General features: G+C 39.0%; 2 protein-coding genes across 9 annotated transcripts in view; one reads left to right on the plus strand and one right to left on the minus strand.

Annotated features, from left to right (window-relative positions):
• Positions 1-1,926: 1,926 nt before the first annotated feature.
• TNIP1 (TNFAIP3 interacting protein 1) overlaps positions 1,927-24,279 on the minus strand; it is a 106,724-nt gene continuing 84,371 nt past the window's right edge. For 7 of the 8 annotated variants that reach the window (XR_014025074.1, XM_081317362.1, XM_081317365.1 and 4 more), the window contains exon 18: positions 9,290-10,220. Coding sequence is in view for 7 of the 8 variants with exons in the window: in XM_081317362.1 (XP_081173488.1) it covers positions 10,147-10,220 (74 nt within the window). In the remaining variant the exon portion in view is untranslated. Of the gene's footprint in view, positions 3,146-9,289; positions 10,221-24,279 lie in introns of those variants that run through there. The other variant, XM_081317367.1, reaches the window with a different exon arrangement.
• GPX3 (glutathione peroxidase 3) lies at positions 11,594-24,050 on the plus strand. The gene is made up of 6 exons (XM_081317372.1): positions 11,594-11,812; positions 15,321-15,404; positions 18,727-18,877; positions 19,952-20,069; positions 21,082-21,181; positions 22,597-24,050. Exons 1-6 carry the CDS (start codon positions 11,726-11,728, stop codon positions 22,801-22,803), a joined length of 747 nt encoding a protein of 248 aa, XP_081173498.1. The 5' UTR covers positions 11,594-11,725; the 3' UTR covers positions 22,804-24,050.

The raw sequence follows: 24,279 nt of genomic DNA on the forward strand, positions 1-24,279 counted from the left end.
CATAGACTCATAGAGTGAGAAGGTCTTAGAAGTCTTCTAATCCAAATTCCTGCTCAGTAGGGGATCTGCTGTAGCATTATTAACAGATGACTACTCTGCTTGAAAACCTACAGTGAAGAACTAAGCCTGTTCCACAGGCTGACAGCTCATAGAGCCAGGAAGTTCTTCCAGTTCTTGCCTGAAGCTTCTTCCTTATAATTTTAATGTTTGTTCTGTTCCCTCTGTTACAATAGAGTGCAAATCTACTTCCTCTTTAATGTGACAGCACTTCAAATATTTTAAGACTGTTATGATATCTTCCTTGTTTCATATCCAGATTTTTTAACCGTTCCTCATAGTGCTTAGCTTCAAGGTCATGGCGCTTGGTTTTTAATCCTTCTATCTGATAGAGCTATGGGAGTGGGGAGGGGAAGGATTATGAGTAGTCCTCAGATTACAACCACTCAGTCAGCAACCATTCAAAGTTTATGATGAGGCTGAACAAGACACAGATTATGCCATCATAATCCGAGAACTGGCTCTATATGGAGCAGTCCACTTACAAAGCTGCTTTTAAAAGGCCAGTGCAAATGATACTCACTAAAAATCCAGCTGGTTTTTATATTGTGACCTATCGTGTCAAACAAAACAACGTAAGAAACTGAATTAGCACATCTCAGAAGAACACATTATTTTCTGTTCATTTATTTATGAACCAGTAAAAAAACGTAACAATATTAATGCAAAGGACGTTTTCTGCTTCATCCTAAATGAATTTATTTTGCAGTGTTCTTGAATCTAAGGGCATGCAGGTGCACGGGGGCGAGGGAGGGAGTATTGCATCAGTCTGTGTTTTTTTTTTGTCTGAAGTTTCATTTCATTTTGTGCAGAATAGCTTGAGAATCAATGTGTGATGCCTCTAAAGTTAATTACAAGATCAAGTGTAATATACAGTCGAGTCACTAGCTTTTTGGAGGTGAGGGAATCACTGCTATATGCACAGAGATCCCTTCTTATTTGCCTGTCGTTATCTTCCTAATAAAAAATAAAGGAGTTTAGCTGAAACACATTGTTGGTGTCATTTCTTAAAGTATGAACTGTAAAATTCTTTGTCAGCATTTCAGTTTTGGTATATCGTTAGCAGGTTCTGTTTCCCACCCATCCATTATATTATTAACTAGGTAAACAACCTTCAAATGTCCTACATGGAGTAGGAGTGGGGATCTCATCCGCTCTTGCAACTTTTAATTACTGGTTTTTCCCTTCTATCCGTTCTTTCTCTTCTTGCCATTTCCAGAACATAGGCATCTGCAATCTGCAGAAATGGATCTGGAGTCATATTAATAATAATAATAATAATAATAATAATAATAATAATAATAATAATAATAATAATAATAATAATAATAATAATAATAATAATAATAATAATAATATTTATTTATATACCGCCCTTCTCCCGAAGGACTCAGGGTGGTGAACAGGGCAGACATATAAAAAATACAAAAATACAAAAGTTAAAAAGAATTAAACATATGCCCAAGCTCAAAACAGTAAATACATATATTAAAAATGACAATAAAAACCCAACCCATCCCCCATCAGGCCAAGCCGGCTTGTTCAAATAAATGTGTCTTCAGATCGCGACAGAAAGAGCGAAGGTCGGGCGCCATCCGGAGCTCAACCGGCAACCGATTCCATAGCTCCAGGGCGCCCACAGAGAAGGACCTCCCCCTGGGGGCCACCAGGCGACATTCTCTGATCGGTGGCACCCTGAGGAGGCCCTCTCTGTGGGAGCGCACAGGGCAGAGGGAAGTTGATGCCGGCAGCAGGTGCTCCCTAAGGTACTCCGGACCCATGCCATGTAGGGCCCTGTACACTGCCCTGAGTCCTTCGGGAGAAGGGCGGTATAGAAATATTAATAAATTAAATTAAATTAAATTAAACACCATTACCAGTACCTTGAATCTCACCCGGAAGACAACTGGTAACCAATTAAAACACAGGTGATGTCAGCCGATAATGCTACGTAAAACTAAATAAAATATAGATGTAACATTCATGAGTGGGGGTGCAGGTTCTGGCATATGCAAGTAGTTCTCGACTTACTGCCACAATTGAGCCCAATATTTCTGTTGTTAAGCGAGACATTTGCTAAGCTAGTTTTGCTCCATTTTATGACCTTTCTTGCCACAGTTGCTAAATGAATCGCTGCAGCTGATTAGTTAGTAACCTGGTTAAGTGAATCTGTCTTCCCGGTTGACTTTGCTTGTCAGAAGTTCAGAAAAGGTGATCCCATGACCGTGGGACAGGGCAACTGTCATAAATATGGACCAGTTGCCAGGCATCTGAATTTTGATCACCTAATCATGAGGATGCTGCAAAGGTTGTAACTGTGAAAAATGGTCATAAGTCACTTTTTTCAGTGCATTGTAACTTTGAACAGTCACCAAACAAACTGTTAAAGTCAAGTGTATTTTATTAAGGTGCTAAGGGAATCTGTCAGTTCATTGTCTTTATCCAGTCCGTTACCCATTTTCAGTGATCTGCAACCCCTTAACTGCCTTCAGATAAGTCCCAAAGAAAGTGATCACAATGGAATTCCTCACACAGGGCTTTTTATAGCATGAAGTGCAGACATCTGGAGAGGTGTTCGACTGAAAAACAAAACTTTTGGATTGAGCAACAATAAAGAAAGCTTAGAACAAGGTAGGGGAAAAAAAACCAGGAACCTTTTCTTGTAGTAAACCTTGGGGAAAACAGAGGCCTTATTACCACAGAGTATTATAAATCAAGGTGAAGGCCATGTCACTCTGGGCCTTCAGGCTGCACACCTCCCGGTTCAGGACAGCAGGCAAATAAATAGGACTGAAAGATATTGTTGGCTTGTGAGGGAAGATTAGTGGTTGATTATTAAAGTGGAATGGATTTTTGTTTACCTCAATTTAATTTAGCTTTCCAACCGTTTAAAAGGCCAAATGAAAAGCTGGAAAGGTTGTGCTAACAGTTCACCGGCTGTTGGGACAGTCAGTCTTAGAACAGTAAGTCATCTGATCATTTTGCTATCTCGTTCTGTCTCTTTAGCAGGCCCTTACCTGTCTGTCAGGCCTTTAGAAAGTCTTCTGTTCCTTTTGATAACATGCTCCAATGACGTGGTTTCCAGTTGCTGTGAGTAGGAGGGAATACATGCAAACTCTGTTCATTTTACATTGTATGAAGCATTTGCCATTCTATCTTTTTTTTTCAGCCACAAAGCATGTTATATATACTGGGTTCGTTGCTTGATTGAAGAGATGAGGCGAGTGAGTTCAGCAAGAATCATTCTTTATTTGCTTACTGGAACTGAACTGAGAAACAGGGCTGTGAATGCAGCTATCTATACCCTGGCCTCTAGGTGGCGGCCAATAGGTTTAAAGCAACCTATTGCTGCCCTAGAGGCAGCCAATGGCGGCGCAGGAGACAGGTTGTCTGAGGAGCTGGGAGCCGTTAGCCAGCTTCCCTGCTTAAACAACCTTCCAGCGATTAACCCCACGTGATACTCTTTAGTAAGACAAAAACCCAATACATTACAAAGCATTTATTACATGTCGATGGCTGGTTATGCTGGACTCAGAGAAGCAGTTCTGTGCTGTCCTCTTTCATTTTTTTCAGTCAGATAGCCTCTTTGCACAATCTGGTTTATTTTTAAAATATATATAATTTGGCTCTGCTGGAGAATCTTGGATCCTTGGTGGGGTGAACAGAAATCATGCTTCAAAGGCATTTAGCACACAGCTTTTGGGTATTTCCTTTGGTGTCTGCTGTGGCATAAATTAATTTGCAGTTGCCCACAAACAATTTCATGCAGCCTTCAGCAAACCTCATTATCAGCTGTGGTTGAATCCTAGGCTACCTCTTCTTCTTAACCCATGGTCAACATCTGTATTATGTCACTTTATCCTTGTCCTAGGAAAAGGGGTGGCTACTATCAAGCAGGGTGGTAACAAGAAGAATAAGGGGAAAGTCTTACTAGTCATAGAATTATAATGCATATGTAAACTTAGTATGTTCCATGTCTATGGAATTTTGAGTGACAGAAAGGGAGGCAAAACATATATTATGTACATTAATTATATACATTAAATATACATTAAACTTATATGAGAATTATACACAGTCCAGAGTCATTGATTGAGATGGGTGGCTATAGAAATTGAATGAATGAATGAATGAATAGATAAATAAATACACAGGTGTGTGATGGGGAAAGGAAATGGAACAGTCACCAGCATGCATTTTGTGTATTAGTTACACCATTTGATGCAATAGATCTCATATAGTTTTGAAAGAACTGTAGCTGTTGTCAGCGGTCTTAATGTTTTCAAAAATAATAGTTGGGTTTGAATTTGGGTGTGTTGTTTTCTACCTGAACATAGCAGTTTGGAAGGATGGTGAAATGAGGCCACTCTTCTCAAATGAGATGAATGATCCACCGCAAAATAAAACTTCTATCTCTTATGTATTTGGCACATTGAGGGTATTTAAAAAAGGCTCAAAAACAATATGCAAATTGATACTGCTTTCACTTTTTAAAGATAATTTTATTGAATATTGCTATTCAAAAAATAGAAATTAATACAAACTACCAGAAATACAAAAAGAAATTGAAAATGTAGAAAAGAAAAAAGAGATAGAAAAATAGAAGAAAAAGAAAAGAAGAAAAATATAAAGAAGTAATTTTTCCCTTCATCTTTACAAATGAAAAACATTTTGATAGTTTATTGCCGTCTCTTTAAAATGGTTGCTTTTTCCATACCTCTTCTCTTGACTGTAAACAGAAACATAAAACCTCATCATTTGTTCCTACTCAGCAAAAGTCTAGTAAAGTCTATCAGAAATAACTATATATCCATTTTAATCTTCATCAAATAAGCCAATGCAATATTCCTTCCCTATACTTTAACAATCTTGGCTTTTAATCCCTTCAAATAATATTCTCAAATTTGATTTTTTAAAAAATCTTCTCTTTGTCTCTTTTAAACAAACCCTACAAAATTTTAACGATCTCTTTTGTAAATCCAGTAGAGGAGAGTTGTGCAAATCATTACTCTGATTTGATATTTCTATGTTCTTTTCAGATATCAAAACAACTGGTTTCAATTTTATATCCAGTATATCATCTTTTTCCACATCATTATAATTTGTAGGGAAGTGCAATGAAGAATTAAAGCATCCAATAACATGTGAGCATAGCCATAGAAGGGACGCGGTGGCTCAGTGGGTTAGGACGCTGAGCTTGTCGATCAGATGGTTGGCAGTTTGGCGGGTCGAATCCCAAGTGCCACGTAACAGAGTGAGCGCCTGTTACTCGTCCCAGCTTCTGCCAACCTAGCAGTTCGAAAGCACGTAAAAATGCAAGTAGATAAATAGGGACCACTACGGTGGGAAGGTAACAGCATTCTGTCTGCCTTTGGCATCTAGTCATGCCACATGACTATGGAGACATCCTCAGACAAGCGCTGGCTCTTCGGCTTTGAAACGGAGATGAGCACCAGCCCCTAGAGTTGGAAAACGACTAGCACGCATGTGCGGGGGAACCTTTACCTTTTTATAGCCATAGAAAAGAGCATTGTATTTGGATTAGAGAAATCATTATTTTTATATCACTAAAAGATTTATTCCTGATGTTTGTTTTCAAATAAAAAAGGAGAGTAGGGATTGATTTCAGGGCATTAGTGGAACTTAGCCAGGTATATTGAATTATTAAGATAAAATTTCTACGTTTTTATAGCACTGAAAACATACAAAGGATGGAACTTTCTCCTTGATAACAAGTGATATAACTAGAGACAATTTGTTCATTGTATTCAGCGTTAATATCTCAAAAAAAACCCCAAACCCAACAATCACAGGTTGCAAAAACACTTAGATCAAACTTATCAGTGATCTGGAGCACCAGTTTCAGCTTCCTCGTTATATTGCCAGAGGATACTTAATTCATACTGAGTAGGAAAGCTAATCTGATAATATTAATTCACTGTATAATCTTATTAACAAGCTAGTACTTAAGGCTTATCTCTGTCTCTGTCAACACATCACTAGCAAGTACCTTCATACACTTCACAGATTTAAAATTTATAAAGCTTTCAATTCATCTCATGACCTGATTTGCTCATTGTACTAGGCCATGAACAATTTTTAAATGGCTGGGTTTGTATAAGTTATAAACCCTGGCTTACAAACCACCATCACCACATCTTAAACCAAAAAAAGAAAAGAAAAATTGATTATGGTTTAGAATGTAATTGATAAAAAAATCTCAATCTTTCTTAACACACCCATGCCATTGTGGAGCTTCTGGCCTATTGCTTTGGATTTTGCTGCCAATTTAATTTTCTTTAACTCCTGAACTTTGGATAATCAGTCCCGGTTCATCCATAAGGCATGACTACAACCTCTCTAATTCTAGATTCTTCTATCTCAAATGTATTTGCAGTTATGTGGAAATTGTGATCCATTAGTATAAAAATAGAAACAGTGTTGGGATGATTTGATCTAAACCTGATTTACTCACTAAGTAAATTCTAACAAGGTACTGAACCAGATAGATCTCAATGTAGTGAACCAGATAGACTTGAACACAGGACCAGTGGTGGGTTTCAAATATGTGAACAACCGGTTCTCTGTGTGGATGTCGCTTCCGGAAGTCCATTCTGGGCCTAGGCAACAAAAAATTAGCTACCGGTTCTGCCGAACTGGTGCGAACCGGCTGAATCCCACGACTGCACTGGACCCTATCTAACAAAATGAAACTCAATGTATAAAATGTAGAAAACACCTGAGCAAGAAAAACCAAATGTACAGGTAATTGTGAGAGGGATCTTGGAGTCTTAGTTGACAGTCACTTAAATATGAGTCAACAATGTGCTGCAGCTGCCAAAATATCCAATGCAATCCTAGGCTGCTTTAATGGAGGGACAGAATCAAGATCACAAGAAATGATACTACCGCTTTATAATGCCTTGGTAAGACCACACTTGGAATACTGCATTCAAGTTTGGTCACCACAGTGTAAAAAGAAGACAGTGCCATAAAAAAGAAGGGATCAACCTATTTTCCAAAGCATCAGAAGGCAAAACAAGAAACTAATCAAGAAGAGAAGCAACCTAGAAGTAAGGAAAAATTTCCTGACAGTAAGAACAATCAACCAGTGGGATAACTTGCCTTCAGAAGTTGTGGGTGCTCCAACACTGTAGGCTTTCAAGAAGAGACTGTACAGCTACTTGTCAGAATTGGTATAGGGTCTCCTGTTTGAGCAGGGGGTTGAACTAGAAGGTCACCAAGGTCTCTTCAAACTCTGTTATTTTGTTATTACCTAATTACATTGGCTGGGTTTGGACAACATGTTGGGGTAGAACATGGTGGCTAGTCTGTGCTTAGTGTCTCATGCAAACATAGCCATTTGCACACATGAAGAAAATATCACTGAAATTATAGGAAATTGCTATAGTCCTATATTAAGGACTATTCTTTCTCAATATTTAATTATGGTAAAGTTGATCAGGCTAGCAGAACTGCCCACTACAAGTAGGTGTCTCTGCATATTAAAGGCAATACATAGGAACAGAGTTAATTACTTCATGCTCATTTGCTCTGCCTGCAAGTTGACGCTTGCTGTTTTTTAGCATGCCTGGAGCGTTCATCAGCCTGTCATTTTTGCTAGAATTCATGGTTGCTAAGAGAGACTAATTTTTTTTCTGTGGTTTCAGATAAATGGAAGGGTTCAGAGAAGGGCAAAGAACATGAATAGAAGTTCAACAAAGAAAAAGTGAACAGAGAATGTTTAGCTTTGAGAATAAAGACCAAGGGGAATAGGATACTAGTCCCCAACTACTTGAAACAATGCTACAAACAATGCTAAAAACATATTTTGAATCAGAGGCAGAATAATGGATTTAAATTATAGGAATGTCTGGAAAAGAATCCCACTGTCAGAACCCACTCCAATCCACATTTTAGGAAAGAAAAACTCTTGGAGACAAGTTTGTCCAAGCAGGAACTTTTATTAAAACATAGATGACAGTGGATAGGATAGACAGGATCTGGAAACTGTCTCACAGATCGATACTTTTAAAGTGTCTCCGAGTAAAAACCTCACCCCTCAGTCCATTTGATCTGTCCCAGATCAGTCAAGTTTCAGGTGTCAAAACCCTTGTGGGAAAAGAGAACCACCAGTACTGTTGTGTATTCACACGTTATATGTTATGTTACCATGTTCCTAGTTATGAGGTAAAACCTTCGGCAGCTTTTGACAGCTGTCAAAAGCTGCCGGAAGCTACTGCACAAGCATAACCGCTTGACAGCTCTTGGCTGTCAAGAACCGCCGGTTACTGCACAGGCGCGAGTTAGCTTGACAGCTCTGGGCTGTCAAAGCTCTCCTTCGCCGATTGGCCCGCTTGGACAAGCGGGAAACCGGCACAGCCCTGATTGGTTGCCGACCGGCCAGCTGGAGTATAAATAGAAGGCGTTGTAAGTCTGTTCATTGCCCAGTTCTGACAATAAAAGGTTTTCGTTAGTCAGCTGTCTCACGTGCTTCTTCAGCTGACAGAGCAAGTACATTTGCAACATTATTACTTCCTCCCCTTCACATTCTATTCGGAGATACAAACCAGAATTCCCCCCCCTCTTTGTCCTTCATAGGTCAGAGGGTTTCTTCCCTGGTCTTTTGTGATGGCCTCCAGGCAGGCTGAATAAACAAACCTTGCATCTAAGGGATAGAGATGGGCAATTAACAACCCTGTCTTCTCTTTCCCTCCTTGGGAATGGCAGAAACCAGTAAGGGGGTGAGATTTGGGTTTTGCACAGAGAGGGAGTTAGAAATGAGATAAAAATGGATTCTGACACCCACAGAACAAAATTCTATGAACTCTTCCAGTTATTCTACAATTTTAGTTAATTCAAAGTTAACTAAATTTTTAGTGGGTTTTTTTAGTTGTATTAAATGTTGTGCCAATGACAATGGCAGATAGGGAGTGCAATAATAAAGTTTGAAAAGTGATACATTTTCTTCTAAAACCTTCCCAGACTAGAACATTGTATAAATATATGCATGGACATAACCAAAATTCTTATTTTAAATTCAAGAAAAGTAATCCTGGAAATAAAAAAATAATTAAGAAAGATGACATGAAAAAAACCAAGCTTGGTGTTTTTCATCACTGAAACACAGAAAAGTCCTTGGCACACAAGTTGGTTTATTAGAATATATCTACAGTAAATAAATCCATCCACTTACAAGCATTACCTGCAAATATTTAAATGACTACAGAGAACATGTTCTTCACCCCCCAGGGTCTTCCATCAAGAACTGTAAATGTTTTCCTGATCAGTGATAAGCTTTGTGGAAAGTTATTCCTTTCTTTGAGTACAATCATATGTTAATCTTAAGTCCTGCCAATTTTGGGGGAGTGGGGGCAGGGGAAGTAGATCAGGTTTATCAAGTAGGGAATTTGGGAAAGAAGAGTATTCATTTCATTAGCTTCGGCTTCTGCTAAAGCATTTTAGTACTTAATAGAACAATTCACTTACCGGTAATTGTTGTAAAAATAACAGCTTTTGATTTCTTTTCATTTTTTTTCTTCATCTCTTCTCAAAATTACCTTCAAAGCTTTGAGATATCTCTTTTGTCAATCCACATTAAGAAAGCTATCCCAGTCACTCTTCTGGCTTATTCATATATTCCTTTTAATTTTAAAAAATATCAGCCAATTTCATTTATATATCTAATGTATCTTATTTATCTAGATTATTCTTGTAACCTGTCATTTTTAAATTCATATTTAAATCAGCCTCAGTCTTCTCCAGTAAAATGTGTTTCTCTTCTGTAACTTCTTTTATATCCAGTTTTATGAAAGCAAACAATCTTAAGAGTAATATCTGAATGCATGGTTCCCATACTGTATATCCTTAAATTATATTGTGGCTTATTCTGTAGTAGTGGGTCTCTTTTCCTTTACTTGTAATCTTTATTTCTGACTTCCCACTAGTGTACAACCTTCAAAGTCCCAACTTATCAGGTTTTTGTTTTCCTGAATCTCTCTTGTCCAGAGAAGAATTCCCAGAAGCCAGTCCATTCACTGGCTCTTTATTCCACAGTGGTCATCAGCTCTGCTCTCAGTGGTATCGTCTTCAGTTCATTGCTTCCCTGGAAATCTCCACTGCATTTTTTTCCCCAGGATTTGTTCTATTGTCACTGTTAAGTCCTGTTCATGAGAAACAGATAAATAGTTTTTCTTCTAATCTATTGGATAAATGTGAAAAATTATGTTCAAAACTGAGAAAGTAATAAATTAAATTATACCCTTCTCTCCATCACAATGTTTATTAAGATAATTTATTCCATACTGATAAAAGCAGAACAGAGGTAGGGATATTAAGCAAGATCACTCATCCCAAACTTTGAGTGTATGGGACAAACAGGTGTTTGTTTTACTTCTGCATCTATGAATAGCATGATAAATCATCCTGGCCTATTTTTGTGTTCCTCCAAAGGTTTCCAGTGAGCCAATGTCTCCAAGATTGTTAGATCTGACAAAATGTCACTCAAAAATAGGTCAAAACCAGTTCTCTTTCATTCCAGAGAACAGGACAGAGAACAATAGTTTTAAGATACAGGAAGGGACATTCTATTGGAATTTTAGAGTTAAAAAAAACAAGTAAGATGATGAGCATTTCTTGTAATTTGGATTCCTGAGAGGTTGGACTCAATGATCTCTTCCAATTCTATGGTTCCTTAATTTTATAACAGAAAAAAGACCTGTGGCGGTCCTGATCACTACATTGTAAGATGAGCATCTTTCTGAGTACTTTAATTACAGTTCAATTCCAACGATAAGTTTGAATTGGCTAGAATTTACAGTGTTGTCCTGGACTATTGTGGAATTTGATAGGAAATCTATTAGTCATGCGTAAAGGATTTCTAAGGATCGTTTTTTGTGGAATATGCCTCTTGAAATGGCAATTTAGATGTAAATGCTATGACTTGATCTAGTTCTTTTTTTGTTTTTTTAGAATTATTTCCTGCCTCAAGGCAACAAATATAGCATTCATGCACCAAATTCCTTTATAACAACAATCCTGAGAGGCAGGTTGGGATGAAAAGAATAGCCCAAAGTCATCAAGTGAACTTCCACACTGAAGGAGACTTTTACCCAGGTTTCCTCTGAACAGCTCCGATATCTATTACATCTCATTGGCTCTAAACAAAGTCCCTTCCTTCCCCAAACTTAATCTTTTATAGACATTTTGGACTACACTTCCCATTGCTGCAGCCAAGCCTCATTAGAGAATACTGGACACAGATGGTGTATCTAAATACACACCTGATTTTTAATAAAAGAAGCGTGAGAATAAATATATTACTTGTGGAGCTCTGTACAATTCTCCTCAATAACAGTTTCCACTGAGTTCAATGGTGCATATTCAGGTGACAGCATTTGTCCCCTCAGACTTTGAGGAATGCTGAAGCCAGAAACCACATGGTTAATATCAAAAGGGCCAGCCCTCGTCCCTGCTGCTTTATGATTGGCTACCAGTACTTAGCTTCATCCTTTTTATACTAGCTGTTGAGCTGGAAGGTGGTAATGTGTTGACACAGAGAGAAAGGGAGAGAAACACAAAGAGCATCTACAGCAAGCAGCAACACAGATTTTTGTGGAAGCGAGGCCAGGCAGGGGTGCAGGAGCCCTGTCCCTCTTGCTCTCCAACCATGAAGGGCAGACTGAAAGGAGCCTGGATCCTCTCCTTGCTCTTGGCTGGTTTATTTCAGCCCAACCTGGGACAGGAACCACAGGAGGTAAGACACTGTAGCACTCTTTCAAGGAGGGAGGTGCCTGAACTGTGTGGAAGAAGGCTGTCATCAGACCAGACAGGTGATGCTTTCTGATTCTACATCAGACAGTGTTTGCCTGCAGACCCAGAGGCCTTAGGCTTAGAGTATTTGCGATAGATAGAGTAATGATGCAGACATCTTAGGACTCTGTAGCTGCTAGCAGTCAATCCGAACTGGTTAAATGAGGGCCAAATCCACTCCTCCAGAGTCACACGATTAGAAAGAGAATGACTGAAATGAATCCCAATTTAGTTTAGTCAACTGGCGTTATTTTATTTGAGCATTGTTATTGTCTGTAACAGTGGCGAATATCTGTAGCTGGGATGTAAGATGAGGGTGAAGGTTCGTTCTCCGAGCTTGTGGGTTGGTTTCTGAATGTTTTGTTACCAGGCTAGGTAACATCTTCAGCCGAGTTTATTTTTATTGTATTGTATATTGTAACAAAGCGTATTGGGGGTTGGCATTTATTTATTACAATAACACCCATGCTTGAACCTCTACTGTCAGACTACATCAAAGGATAAAGAAGGTATTTCTCCCAGCATGAACCAGAGCCTTGGTGGAGCAGTGGGCTAATGCCTCCTTAAGTAACACCAGCTGCCTGCAATTAGTGCAGGTTCGAGTCCCACCAGGCTCAAGGTTGACTCAGCCTTCCATCCTTCCAAGGTAGGTAAAATGAGGACCCAGATTGTTGGGGGCAAGAAGCTGACTGTAAAAAATGCCGCTTGGGGGGGAAGCCCTAATAAGCAGGCATATACATAGAATGAAGGCTATTGCTAAGCATATTGATTTGTGCTTTAGATTGTAAACCGCCCTGAGTCTTCGGAGAAGGGCGGGATATAAATGGGATTAAAAAAAAATAACCAGTGAAAGGTAATGAGGGTGTTTGCCTAGTGATAGTTTAGTGTACAGTCCTTTAACCCCTGAGATTTTATCTGCTGGCTACAATCAAAGCAATTTGCGACCTCAGCAAGCTTGATTCAACAAGAAGGGAGATATGTGCACATACTCCAGCCTGATTAAATACAATAATGATAACTTTATTGTCACTTTGAATGTACACCAATCGGCATACATCAAAATGAAATTTTGTTGCATACAGCTCTCAAAGGGTCACCACCTCTGATATATACTTCTTGTTCGTGTCCCGCTCAAATTTCACATTGTCCATTTTAGTCTCTAGGGAGTGAACAATGGCACACAGGACAGATGGAAATGGGGCTCCATGTGGATTAGCCCTCAAATTCGCTTGTATTCTGACAACCTCGCCTTCTTTCCTTTTTCTGATCCTGACTCTTCCACCTTTTCCTTAAAGAGGCCTTGCTTCTTTTCTCCCCTGGAGCACGCTGCCGCTGCCACCAACTCCTCCAAAAGCCTCTCTCTCTTCCTCTGGGCCTGCCGACAGCCTTATCCAGTTCCTTTGCTCCATAAGCTCCAGGTCCTTATGCAATCTTGTAAATTTAATCTAGGATTAGGGCTCTGCTGATGCTGCTGGGCAGGGCACCAGGTAAACCTGGGTTGCAAATACACTTTTGTGTGATATGAAAGGCTAGCTCTCTAACCTGCAGGGAAATAAATGAAGTTATTTTTCTTTCAAAAGTACAATTCAACATGATATTAAGGATGATGGCTTTGCCCTTCCCTGTTCAAGCAGAGAAAGAGAAACCCTGGAAATAAGAAAGGAACTTGGAACTACAGAGGGAGATAGTAACCCGGCAAAGAGGAGAAAGAAAACTGTTCCAGGAGCATGCTTGCAATTAGTAAAACAAATATGGTGAAACATCTCTTCTACGTGGCTACCCGTATTTAGCACAGTGGACGAGATCTTCCTTAAGGGATTTGTTTACACCAAGAACTGCCTATTTGCACAGGCAAACTCTGGCAAACATTGCTGCTGTGCTGAGGTCAGAAGAGCAGTGAAAACGTCAGTGCTGACAGAGGACATTTAATGACCAACCTATCATTTAAACTAGTGTTTCTCAAACTCAGTAACTTTAATATGTGCAGACTTCAACTCCCAGAATTCCTCAGCCAGCCTTCTGGGAGGTGAAATATTATATTCTCAGAGTACATAAGCTGGCAGGTAAAATATTGCATTCTCAGAATACATAAACATGTATTTAATCATTCTTTGGTAAGATCCTGGCTCCACTTCTAAGTAGTAAAATTTACGTGAGAACAGAATTAAAATCTCAAAAGTTGTGTGGCACCTTCAAGGATGACATGTTCGTTACAGCATACTTTTTCTGAATATTTTTATTTATTTTATTTTTATTTTATTGAATTTATATACCGCCCTTTCCCGAAGGACTCAGGGCGGTTTACAGGGTACTTAAAACATTGATACAAAAATTAAAAAAAATTAAAAAGATTAAATTTAATCCCTGAAAAAAATATAAAAACCCCAATTAAAAACTCAGCCTGGGCCGGAAAGCTCAAAGAGCCAGGTCTTCAGGAATGTTTTCATTTGCTTCTGGTACTTAGGATTGGGCTGAAAACATGATTACTACTTCTCTGGAATATAAATGGAAACCTTTCCAAATCTATCACACAGCCTTACATATACAGATAGTCCTTGACTTACGACCACAATTTCTGTTGCTAAGCTAAACATTTGACAACCTTCCCCGCCACAGTTGTTAAGTGAAACACTACAGTTGTTAGGTTAATAACATGGTGGTTAAGTGAATCTGGCTTCCCCGTTGACTTAGCTTGTAAGAAGGTGGCAAAGGTGCACATGACCCTGGGACACTGCAACTGTCATAAATATGAGTCAATTGTCAAATGTCCGAATTCCGATCATGTGACCATGAGGATGCTGCAACAGTTGCAAGCATGAAAAATGGTCACATGTCACTTTTTTCAATGCCACTGTAACTTTGAAAGGTCACTAAATGAGCTGTTGTAAGTTAAGGGCTACCTGTATAACATGGTTTCCTTTTTCTGATAATTTGAGCCTGTATCGTTATACTTGTTTCCCTTTTTTGTCACTTGGTTTTTTGTTTTGTTTTTTAAATCAAGGTACCATTTCATAAAGAAGAGTGAGAAGAAAAAGAATTATGGGGCTAATTGCAATTTTCCGGGTATTGGCACAATACTTTCCCAAATTTCTACCAATCTGCCTCTCTGGGTGGTACCAAAGTTGTGTGGTTGATTAATGATATACATTAATGACATTACCCCTGAGTGTACAAAGAAGGCTGTGCAATTTATGTTAGAGTTCAACCTATGCTCAGCTGGGAGTAAATACTGAGTCTCAATTTAATCTGTTGATCATAAATTTCAATTTCTTACAGCCATTAGTCAGAAAAAAAATGAGTAAACATGTCTAGAACTGTGATGGTATGGACTTCAGAGGTAATTTAAATAATATAGAACTTCTCACACACGGGAAATACTAATGCATTATAATTGCTCTTGATATGTACATGATTTGCTACAAAATTTCCTTATTACTTTGGTTCTGAATCAGATTTTGACAGGACTTCAGTTATCTCATCAACATGATGAAGCAACATCCTGCTTGAATGCTCAACCGATCCCAGATCGAGCCAAGGTAGGATCTTCTAGTATTTACTGATTCCTTAAATGTTTTAGGAACAATCTACTTTAGCCTACTTGCGTATTCTGGAATACTGAGTGCTCTATTTAAAGAAGAATGCAGTTACCAACTCTATTTTTAACACCTTGAGCACCATATATAGGAAAAGTAGGCTGTGGCTTTGTAATAGGCTCACTGTTCATACTGAGGAAAACCTATGCTGGTCATAATTAAGATTTCCTAGGTTTGCAAATAAACACTCAAAGACAAAATAGAAACCATAAACTCAAAGGAAAATAATTATGATGTCTATACAAAAATGTGATCGGGGTTGGGGGTGGTTGCATTTTTTAAAGACGTTTTATACTTAGGTTAGCTAACATTTTTAAAATTATTTTTTTCTGAGTCTGATTTGCAAATTTCCATTGATCTGCAGGGGGAAGGAAAGGGTTCACATAGAATCCTGGGAATTTACCACTCCAGACATGTTTTATTTTACCCCAATCAAAGCAAAATCCGTATTGCCTTACATTGTTTGAAGAGAAAGAAAGAGAGGGAGGGAGGGAGGGAGGGAGGGAGAGAGAGAGAGGGAGAGGGAGGGAGAGAGAGGAAAAAAAATAGTGTCACAGTGGGAATGAAATTCTATCTTCCATCAAGGATTCTTGTTGGCATCTTTGCTAGAGTAAAATAGGAAATCTTACTTCTTGATGCTATCTCACCTGTGCCTTTTTTTCTCTTAAAAACAATTAGGTCAAGGTATGAAATGGAAACTTTGAAATTTGGCAACTTACAGTAGTTCAGTTTGCTAGTCAGTGACAGATGCCAAAGTCTCCCTCCCAAATGGAAAAGTTTGCTAAACTAAATAAAACTGAAATAAAATATTCTGAACAAGAGACTTGAAGCAGTGTAGATTTATAATTTCTTAATTTGTGTGATTTATCGACTGGTGCATTGGTTGTTAAGCTACGAAGGCGGAGTAAAGAGACAGTGAATGTTGTCAAGTTATTCTTTAACTGAAGCTTGCTATTTGCAATGACATTGGCCCCCAAATGGATACTATTTTAGAAGCGTAGAACAGACTTTTTAATCTAGTTTTTTAATAGGTCACAAAGTCTAGTTCTGGACATGCCAGATGTTAGGCCCAGGTGACATGGAATATTGCATACATTGGTCCAAGCATTGTACACAATAAGTGACTACAGTTTAAATTAATATTCCAGCTTAGCATGTTAAGCAACCTTATAATATTAATCCTTATTTATTAAAACTGAATTAAACATATATGCTGTTTGTCCTGCATGCTAAGCTTGTAAGCCGCCCTGAGTCTTCGGAGAAGGGCGGGATATAAATGGAATTAAAATAAATAAAGAATTAAATGTATTACTTTTTTATTTTTTTTTGAATATAAATAACCTCTTGCTTTTTCATATTATTAATATATTTCTTTAAGATATGAAATTCCTCTGAAGTTGAACATGTAGTCCTCGTAGAAGTCTCCCAGAAGTTTTAATATCTTCCCAACAGCCAAAATGTACAGTATGCCATGCTGGTGAAGAGGCTTCACCTTTTACCTTTTTCAAGCAGCTTTTTACAACGTTGAAAAATATAAGAGTGTATCAGTTCCAGCTTTTTTGGTATCTCAATTTGCAAATTAGTCATTCATTTTGGACCATTTTTACACAATTCGCCAGTTTGGTAAAAGGAAAACAAAAAAAGTACATGAAACCGAACAAGGATTTTTGTGCATGGTTGCTGTACACTATGTCAAAGGAAACGTTTTAATGCAGGGGTGTCAAACTCAATTTCATTGAGGGCCACATCAGCATTGCGGTTGCCCTCAAGGGGCCGGGTGGGTATGGCCAGGGTGGGTGTGGCCTACTGGGTGGGCGTGGCTAGAGTGTGTATGGCCTGCTGGGTGGGTGTGGCCAGCTCTACATCTTTCGCATCAAGGGTGCCTATGGGGGCCTGGGCAGGAATGGGACAGATCTGAGGGTCTCTGGCAGGAGGAGGGTCTCTGGGCCAGGGCCAAGGCAGTGGGGGCCGTTCCCTCACTGTTTCCAGGATGGCTTCGCGGGCCGCATGAAACCACTTCGCGAGCCAGATCCGCCCCCCGGGCCTTGTGTTTGACATGTCTGTTTTAATGGGAACAAAATGCCACTGTTTTTGGTGAAGAGAAAGGAAGCAAGACAAAAAATATATATACAGTTCTGCTCCTATTATTTCTACTGGCCTTCCAAACCTATAGTTACATTTAGCTCTAATTAATATGAAGCAGGCAGCTATGCTTCAAAGGTTGAGTTGTATTAAAGACAGAACAGCTTGCCCTCAATTTGACACACTGTGAATACATTGGACCTCAGCTCCCATAATGACAGTGGTTTCTGGGAATTATGGTTGCGAGTTATGATGTAACACTTTCCTCTAGTAGAGGAATGCTGATGTAAGATTTTCTTTTCTTTTCTTTTTTCTTTCCATGGATCCTACATGTATAGCTGAGGGATAAATATGATCTTGTTTAAGTAACTCCTGTTATACTTAATTTCTGTTGTTCAGGAATGATTCATGCAAACAAAAAAGGATCAAAAAATTTGTCTGATGTAGCTAATTTTGATGTCAGCAGGTGAAACATGACATCACAAATGCTCCAACATTGGAAATTTTTAACAAGAGATTGGACAAACATTTGTCTGAAATGGTATAGGGCAGGGGTAGGCAACCTCGGCTCTTTTATGACTCATGGACTTCAACTCCCAGAATTCCTGAGCCAGCCAAGCTGGCTCAGGAATTCTGGGAGTTGAAGTCCATGAGTCATAAAAGAGCCGAGGTTGCCTACCCCTGGTATAGGGTTTCCTGCCTGAGTAAGAGGTTGGACTAGAAGACCTCCAAGGTTCCTTCCAACTCTGTTATTCTGTTATTCTAAACCTCTGACTTAGTGCAGGGGAGATTTCTGCCACCCTCCAAACTTCTTGAAGTAGTTCCATGGAAGAGAGACGTTCAGAGGTGTAGCCTCTTTCTTCATCCTTTAAGTTGAAATGTTCCTTATATCCACTAATTTGCTTCTAGGTTGTGCTTATTGCCCTTTACACGTTCACTGTGTTGCAAGGACAAGATCTTAGCAAGTATTATTTTAAACATATATTGAGGTGTTACTTCAATACCTTTCATGTTTTTCCTACTAATGAAAGCTTCTGATGAAATTGAACAGCCAATTCCATTTTAGTGGCTGGAGCTTGGGTTATAGACAAAATACTGAATTGAACTGGAGTTGGTGTGGGAATCTGGAGCACATATTAGAACTCATGGAAGTAGAACTATTATGTCTTGTACTGTCTTCCAGGTGGATTGCTATGACTCAGTTCAAGGATCAGCCCATGATTACGGGGCTCTCTCTTTAACTGGTGAATACATCCCCTTCCGGAATTACGCGGGGAAGTATATCCTCTTTGTAAATGTGGCCACTTACTGAGGACTCACAGGACAATATCTTGGTAAGACCCTGAGCTAGGAAGAGAAGCACACTCTAACACAATCTGTTACTAAAGTAAGCAGGTGTTGGACTTCTAGGCAAAACTCCAGCAACTTTGTATCTGCACCCAGATGGAAATGGAAACGCTCAAAAGTATTTAATAATCCCATCCCATAATCCAGATTTGATCAGTCATTGAAGGCTGAGAATTAGAATAAAGGCTTCCTCAAGTTGAATTTGACTTCTGGTAACTACTTTGGTATATCCACATACTTTTACTGGCACCACTAAGTTGTGATACATAGTAAGATAAATGATGACTCTTTTCAAGATCTCCACAAAATTACATTTCATGGAGTACTGTGAAGGAAAAACATGGCAATGAAGCTTTACTGTATTAAGCTATCTAAGTTTAGGAGCATATCTTATATATTAAAAGGTCATGTCTTGTCCCCATTTATTCCCTGCCACAAGGGAAATTGTCCTGACCTCAGATCAGTTGGTGTCCCCTGTCATTCCTTCAATCCAGGGCTTGGGAACCAAGTCAGTTGTCTCCTGGTTCAGGTTTTGCTCCAAAGAAAAGGCTCCAAAGATATTTTCAACATGGTGTTTTCTCTGGAGCAGCAGATATGTAATTTCTCAGCAAGAGGAACTCCTATCTCATCACCCTTATTGGTGTTGTGGATTTTCTCCATAGTACAGTCATTGGCCCATTGTAGTGCAGAACTAGCCCATTCCCCTGACCTTCAACAGGAAGTTTTGTTGTTTGTTCCTTAAGATGGTCAGATAACTGTTTTTAAAGTTTTCTTCCTTGAGAAAGAACAAGAAAGGGACGGATCATCTCTTTACTGCCATTTTTAGCCCTCCCCTTTGCAGGCACACCATGAAGATTTGTCAGGTCAAGGAGAAAAAAAAGAGCTGCTAGGCCTTGTGCTGCAATTAAAAAAAAAGCTGTTTCAAATTAAGAAGGCAAAGATTGTGGTTATGTGGAATGCCTTACAGAATGTTCAGCAATGTTTAATAAAATGTCCGTTGCCTGGTAGGATGTTCAAAGTATAGTCCTATTGATGAAGTATCCTATTGCCTTATCTAACAGAACTGAATGCACTACAAACTTCACTGGGAATTGACCGACTGGTCATCCTAGGCTTCCCATGCAATCAATTTGGAAAACAAGAACCTGGACAAAATTCTGAAATCCTTCAAGGATTAAAGTAAGTATATGCAAGGAATGCCTTCCTGGCTATGCTACTCATATAAGATTATGTTAGCTTTGTCAGACTTCCCAACAGCTAGGTGGCTGTCTCCTTCTGCAGCTTTATCATTCATTCTTTAATGGGCTTGTATTTGGGTAGCCTTTCCCGTTGTTAGGCTCTTTGGCCTGTTCCTAAATCAGAAATAATTATTCTCCAAACACACTTCTCAGTCTCTTTCGCAAGACGTATTGAGAAGAAAAAGGTGGAGTTACTAGTAGGATTCTAGCAAATGAATTTGTTCCCATCTAAAACCAGTGTGTCCCAAAAGTTAAGGTGGAAATTTCTGTTTTCTTTTGAACTACTTTCCTGTGCGCTAGAAAGCCACTTAGTATTTTCACTAATAACTTGGCCTGAAGCTGGATAATTATACAATGCTCTCCTTACCTATCCTTTTATCAGTCTGGAACCAGCCATTACATTCATCCTTTCTGCATCTTAATGAACATTGGACAGCCAATGAACTTCTTCGTTCAAGAATAGAGGAGAATTTGATACTCATGGGCCAAATTTATTTAGAGTAGTTTTGGGGATGCTTGGACTGAAATTGGTAGAATGGTGAGCTAATACTTTCACAGATTGCATTTTTCCTCAACCTGGCCATGGATTACACGCATTATGCCAAATATGCCACTTTTCTTTGACATCCTCCCTACCCAAAAAAATAAATAAAAATAAAAATCATTTACATTCAGCAGTTTGCCAACAATTCCAATAGTGTGAGTTGTTGTGACATGAAAGGATGGGCCCTGCGTGTGTCTTACCCAAGCCACTTTGAACTTTTCTCCAAGCCATGGTTTTTAAAAAGTCATATTATTAATAGCTGCACAGCCAGATACAAGGGCCCTTGGTGGCAAAGGCACTAAATGATCAGGTCTAATATGGCAGTGAGAAATTGTCCTCAGAACAGAGCAGGCTGTTTCTTGCTGGATTCTCTCCAAAAGGTTCTATTAAACTTCTTCTTTTGTTCCAGACATGTCAGACCAGGAGGAGGCTTTGTCCCCAATTTCCAACTCTTTCAAAAAGGTGATGTAAATGGGGAGAATGAACAGAGAATTTACACCTTTCTGAAGGTTTGTATTGGTTGCACTGTTTCACAGATGATGGGAAATAAGATTTGGAGGATATTAAGGACAAACATCTAATGCCTCAATCTTAAAATTTCACCTACTTATGCAATGTTCCTGCAGGCATGTGGTGGGGGGGGGCAGAATTTTCCCAATATTTTTATTTATTTCTTCTGAAAATTTTCCTTTGGAGCAATGGAAAATCTTCTGAGTGTTGTGGTATTGGAGAGCTGCAGAAAATCAGCAAAAATTACTTTTCTCCCTTGTGTTAATTGGAAGCCTCAGTGCAGCAGAAAATGTTATTCATGACAGATCAAGGTAGAATCCAAATATACGTTATTTATGCCAGGGCTTTTCAACCAGTGGTACGGGTTCCACCTGTGGTACATTGGCACCTGGCAGGTGGTACATGACCATCCTAGAAAAGTGGTAGCAGGGGAGGGGAATGAGCTGAACCGGTGGCAGCACCGCAAAAGCCTGAGCGAGAGATGGCTGCAGCTGCAGGGCTGTCAGGGCTGAGCCGAAGCGCCAGGATCAGCGCCAGGCTCCAGCTGGAGCTCAGTGCTGATGCTCGTGCTTCTGCTGAGCCCAGAAGCGCCAACCCCACCCCCGCTGCCAATCCTCAACAGAAATGCTCACAACAATGAAAACCTTGGACAGGAGGAAGAGCGCCACCGGGCGGGCAGGCAGGTGTCTTGCTTGGCTGTGGCTTGGGGGGCACTTTTTTCAGCGCTATTGTAACTTCAAAAAGTCACTAAGTGAACTGTTGTAAATTGAGGACTACCTGTACTTCATCACTTTTTTCCCTTTTTTGGGGGGTGTCAAGTTTTTGACACCTTGCTAGGCGACTGGTGATACTCAGATGTTGCCATATCCTAAAAGTGGTACAATGGGTGAAAAAGTTGAAAAGCCCTGATTTATGCAAACCAAAGCCAAGGTAGAATTGCTTAGAAAGTGAGAGATAACTGGATTTTAAGGATCATTCTACAACACAACAGCAAATCAGCTTGGAATAGAATATATAACTTCATCATAAGGGGTTGTTGGTGCTCTCTGAGCTTGGTTGTTTTCTTGCTGACATTTCATTACCCAAACTAGGTAACATCTCTGATGATGATGCCTAGTTTAGGTAAATGTCGGCAAGAAAACAACCAAGCTCAGAGAGCATCAAGGACTCTTCATTTCAACCCTGAGCTACAATTATTCTCCTGTATTGGTAACTTCATAATAGACATGGACTATAAGCTCTTAGAAAATTCAAATGTCATTGGAATAAAGTATGCTTTCTTATAGATTTTGTTCCCAGTTTCCTAAATTTCTCTCTCTCTCCATGCTACCCATCCCACGGCCATTAAAGATGAAAAAAGTTACTATTCTAATTCTAGAAACACTAACAAAATATAAACTTTTTTTTCTGATAGAACTCCTGTCCACCAGTTGTGGAAAGTTTTGGTGACCCTGCAAAACTCTTCTGGTCACCTATGAAGATCCATGACATTAAGTGGAACTTTGAGAAATTTTTGGTGAATCCTCATGGAAAACCTGTGATGAGGTGGTATCAACGGACAAATGTTTCCAGTGTAAAGAATGATATTATAAAATACATGAGGAAAAACATAAATGGATAGACTCCCTACAAATGAAAATGGATTTAGGGAGGGGAGGCAGGCTGCAGAAATATCCAGACATATTCATTTTCTTCTGTCAAACAACCAAACATCCAAATTTCCTTTATTCAAAGCTAAAATAAGGTTAAGATAGAATTCACCTTACAGGGTGCCAATTTACATCCTAATATTGCTAAAGATCAATATCAAAATTCTTAATCTTAACATATTTTCAAGCATAACTTTATAAAAGCATGTCGATCTCAGTTTACTCAATGATAGCTTTAAGTTCCATAGGGTGGAACCAGCATGTATTGAAAAACCATTTTAGTAACTTCTGATACTGCTTCAAACATGTTACTTGAGCATGAGTAAAGCAGACCAAGATAATCTTTCGGTTTTGCATCTCTAGTATATTATGGTACTAAAGAAAAGTGAAGACTATTCCTCATTTTCATTATTATCATATTGATGCAGAATATACTGTACAAATTTTAAAAGCAACAAAATTAAGATTTTTTTTTTAAAAGTACAAGCTACATTGGCCCATTGTGGGTCACAGTATTAAAGTCAATCTAGTTTATTTTTAGCAATTTAAAGTCATTTCTAACACTGGATGAACATTAAGTACTACATTCATTAATGGTTTCCCACTTAATTTTGTTGTTTTAAATTGCTGTTATTTTGATTTTAGCAAAAAAACCTCAGGCACATAACCAAGAGTCTCCTATTGCACCTTAAAGGCTGCAGATTTGTTGTAAGTCTTTGTCTTTTAAGAGACAGAAATTGCATCCACAGTGCACCCTCTGAGCCTTTTCTAGGATCCTTACTAATCATCTGGTTACACACAGTTCTACTGAAAATAAGCTGAGCCCTCTAATGTAGATGGAATTAATACTTTTGGCATCTCTGGATAAAAAGTACAGTTTACCTCCCCTTCCTCAAAATGTAGACTAGAGACCCTCATTTAGAGAATTTATGGACTGGAATTTCTCAAACGACTCTCTTTCTGACAGTGGAGGAAAATGGGACAAAGGATTTCAGGGCAAGGAAAATGCATCCGAATGACGGTTAGGTCTGAAAACTCCTTACAAGTGGGACCTGGCCTAAGACTGCAAGGCAGTGGAGTAGTTCTTTAGTGCATTCAGCTACTTCACTACAATCTTTGCAGAGATGTATTTCTTCCTTTTAGTCCCAAGATCCCAGTCTCTCTAACCTCCATACCTTCTAAGAACACTGTCTAATAAAAACAGCAAATTCTCAATGCACTTCTGTTGTGAGAGACTCTCTTTCAATACAGACCAAAACTCCATTTGGCTACTTTCATCATGAAAGCACTTTCATATTATGAAAGAACCAAGATTTTAAGTTTGAACATATCAGATATATCACATTGCTTTTGGAAAGGCCATGCGCACAGTTACGCCCCAACTTTCACACAGATATATAAGATATATAGGTAGCTGTTCATTCCATATTCAATGGCAGAAGCTGAAA

Source organism: Vipera berus (assembly GCF_964194415.1).
Source record: "Vipera berus genome assembly, chromosome: 2".
In the NCBI taxonomy this organism is placed as follows: Eukaryota; Metazoa; Chordata; class Lepidosauria; order Squamata; family Viperidae; genus Vipera; species Vipera berus.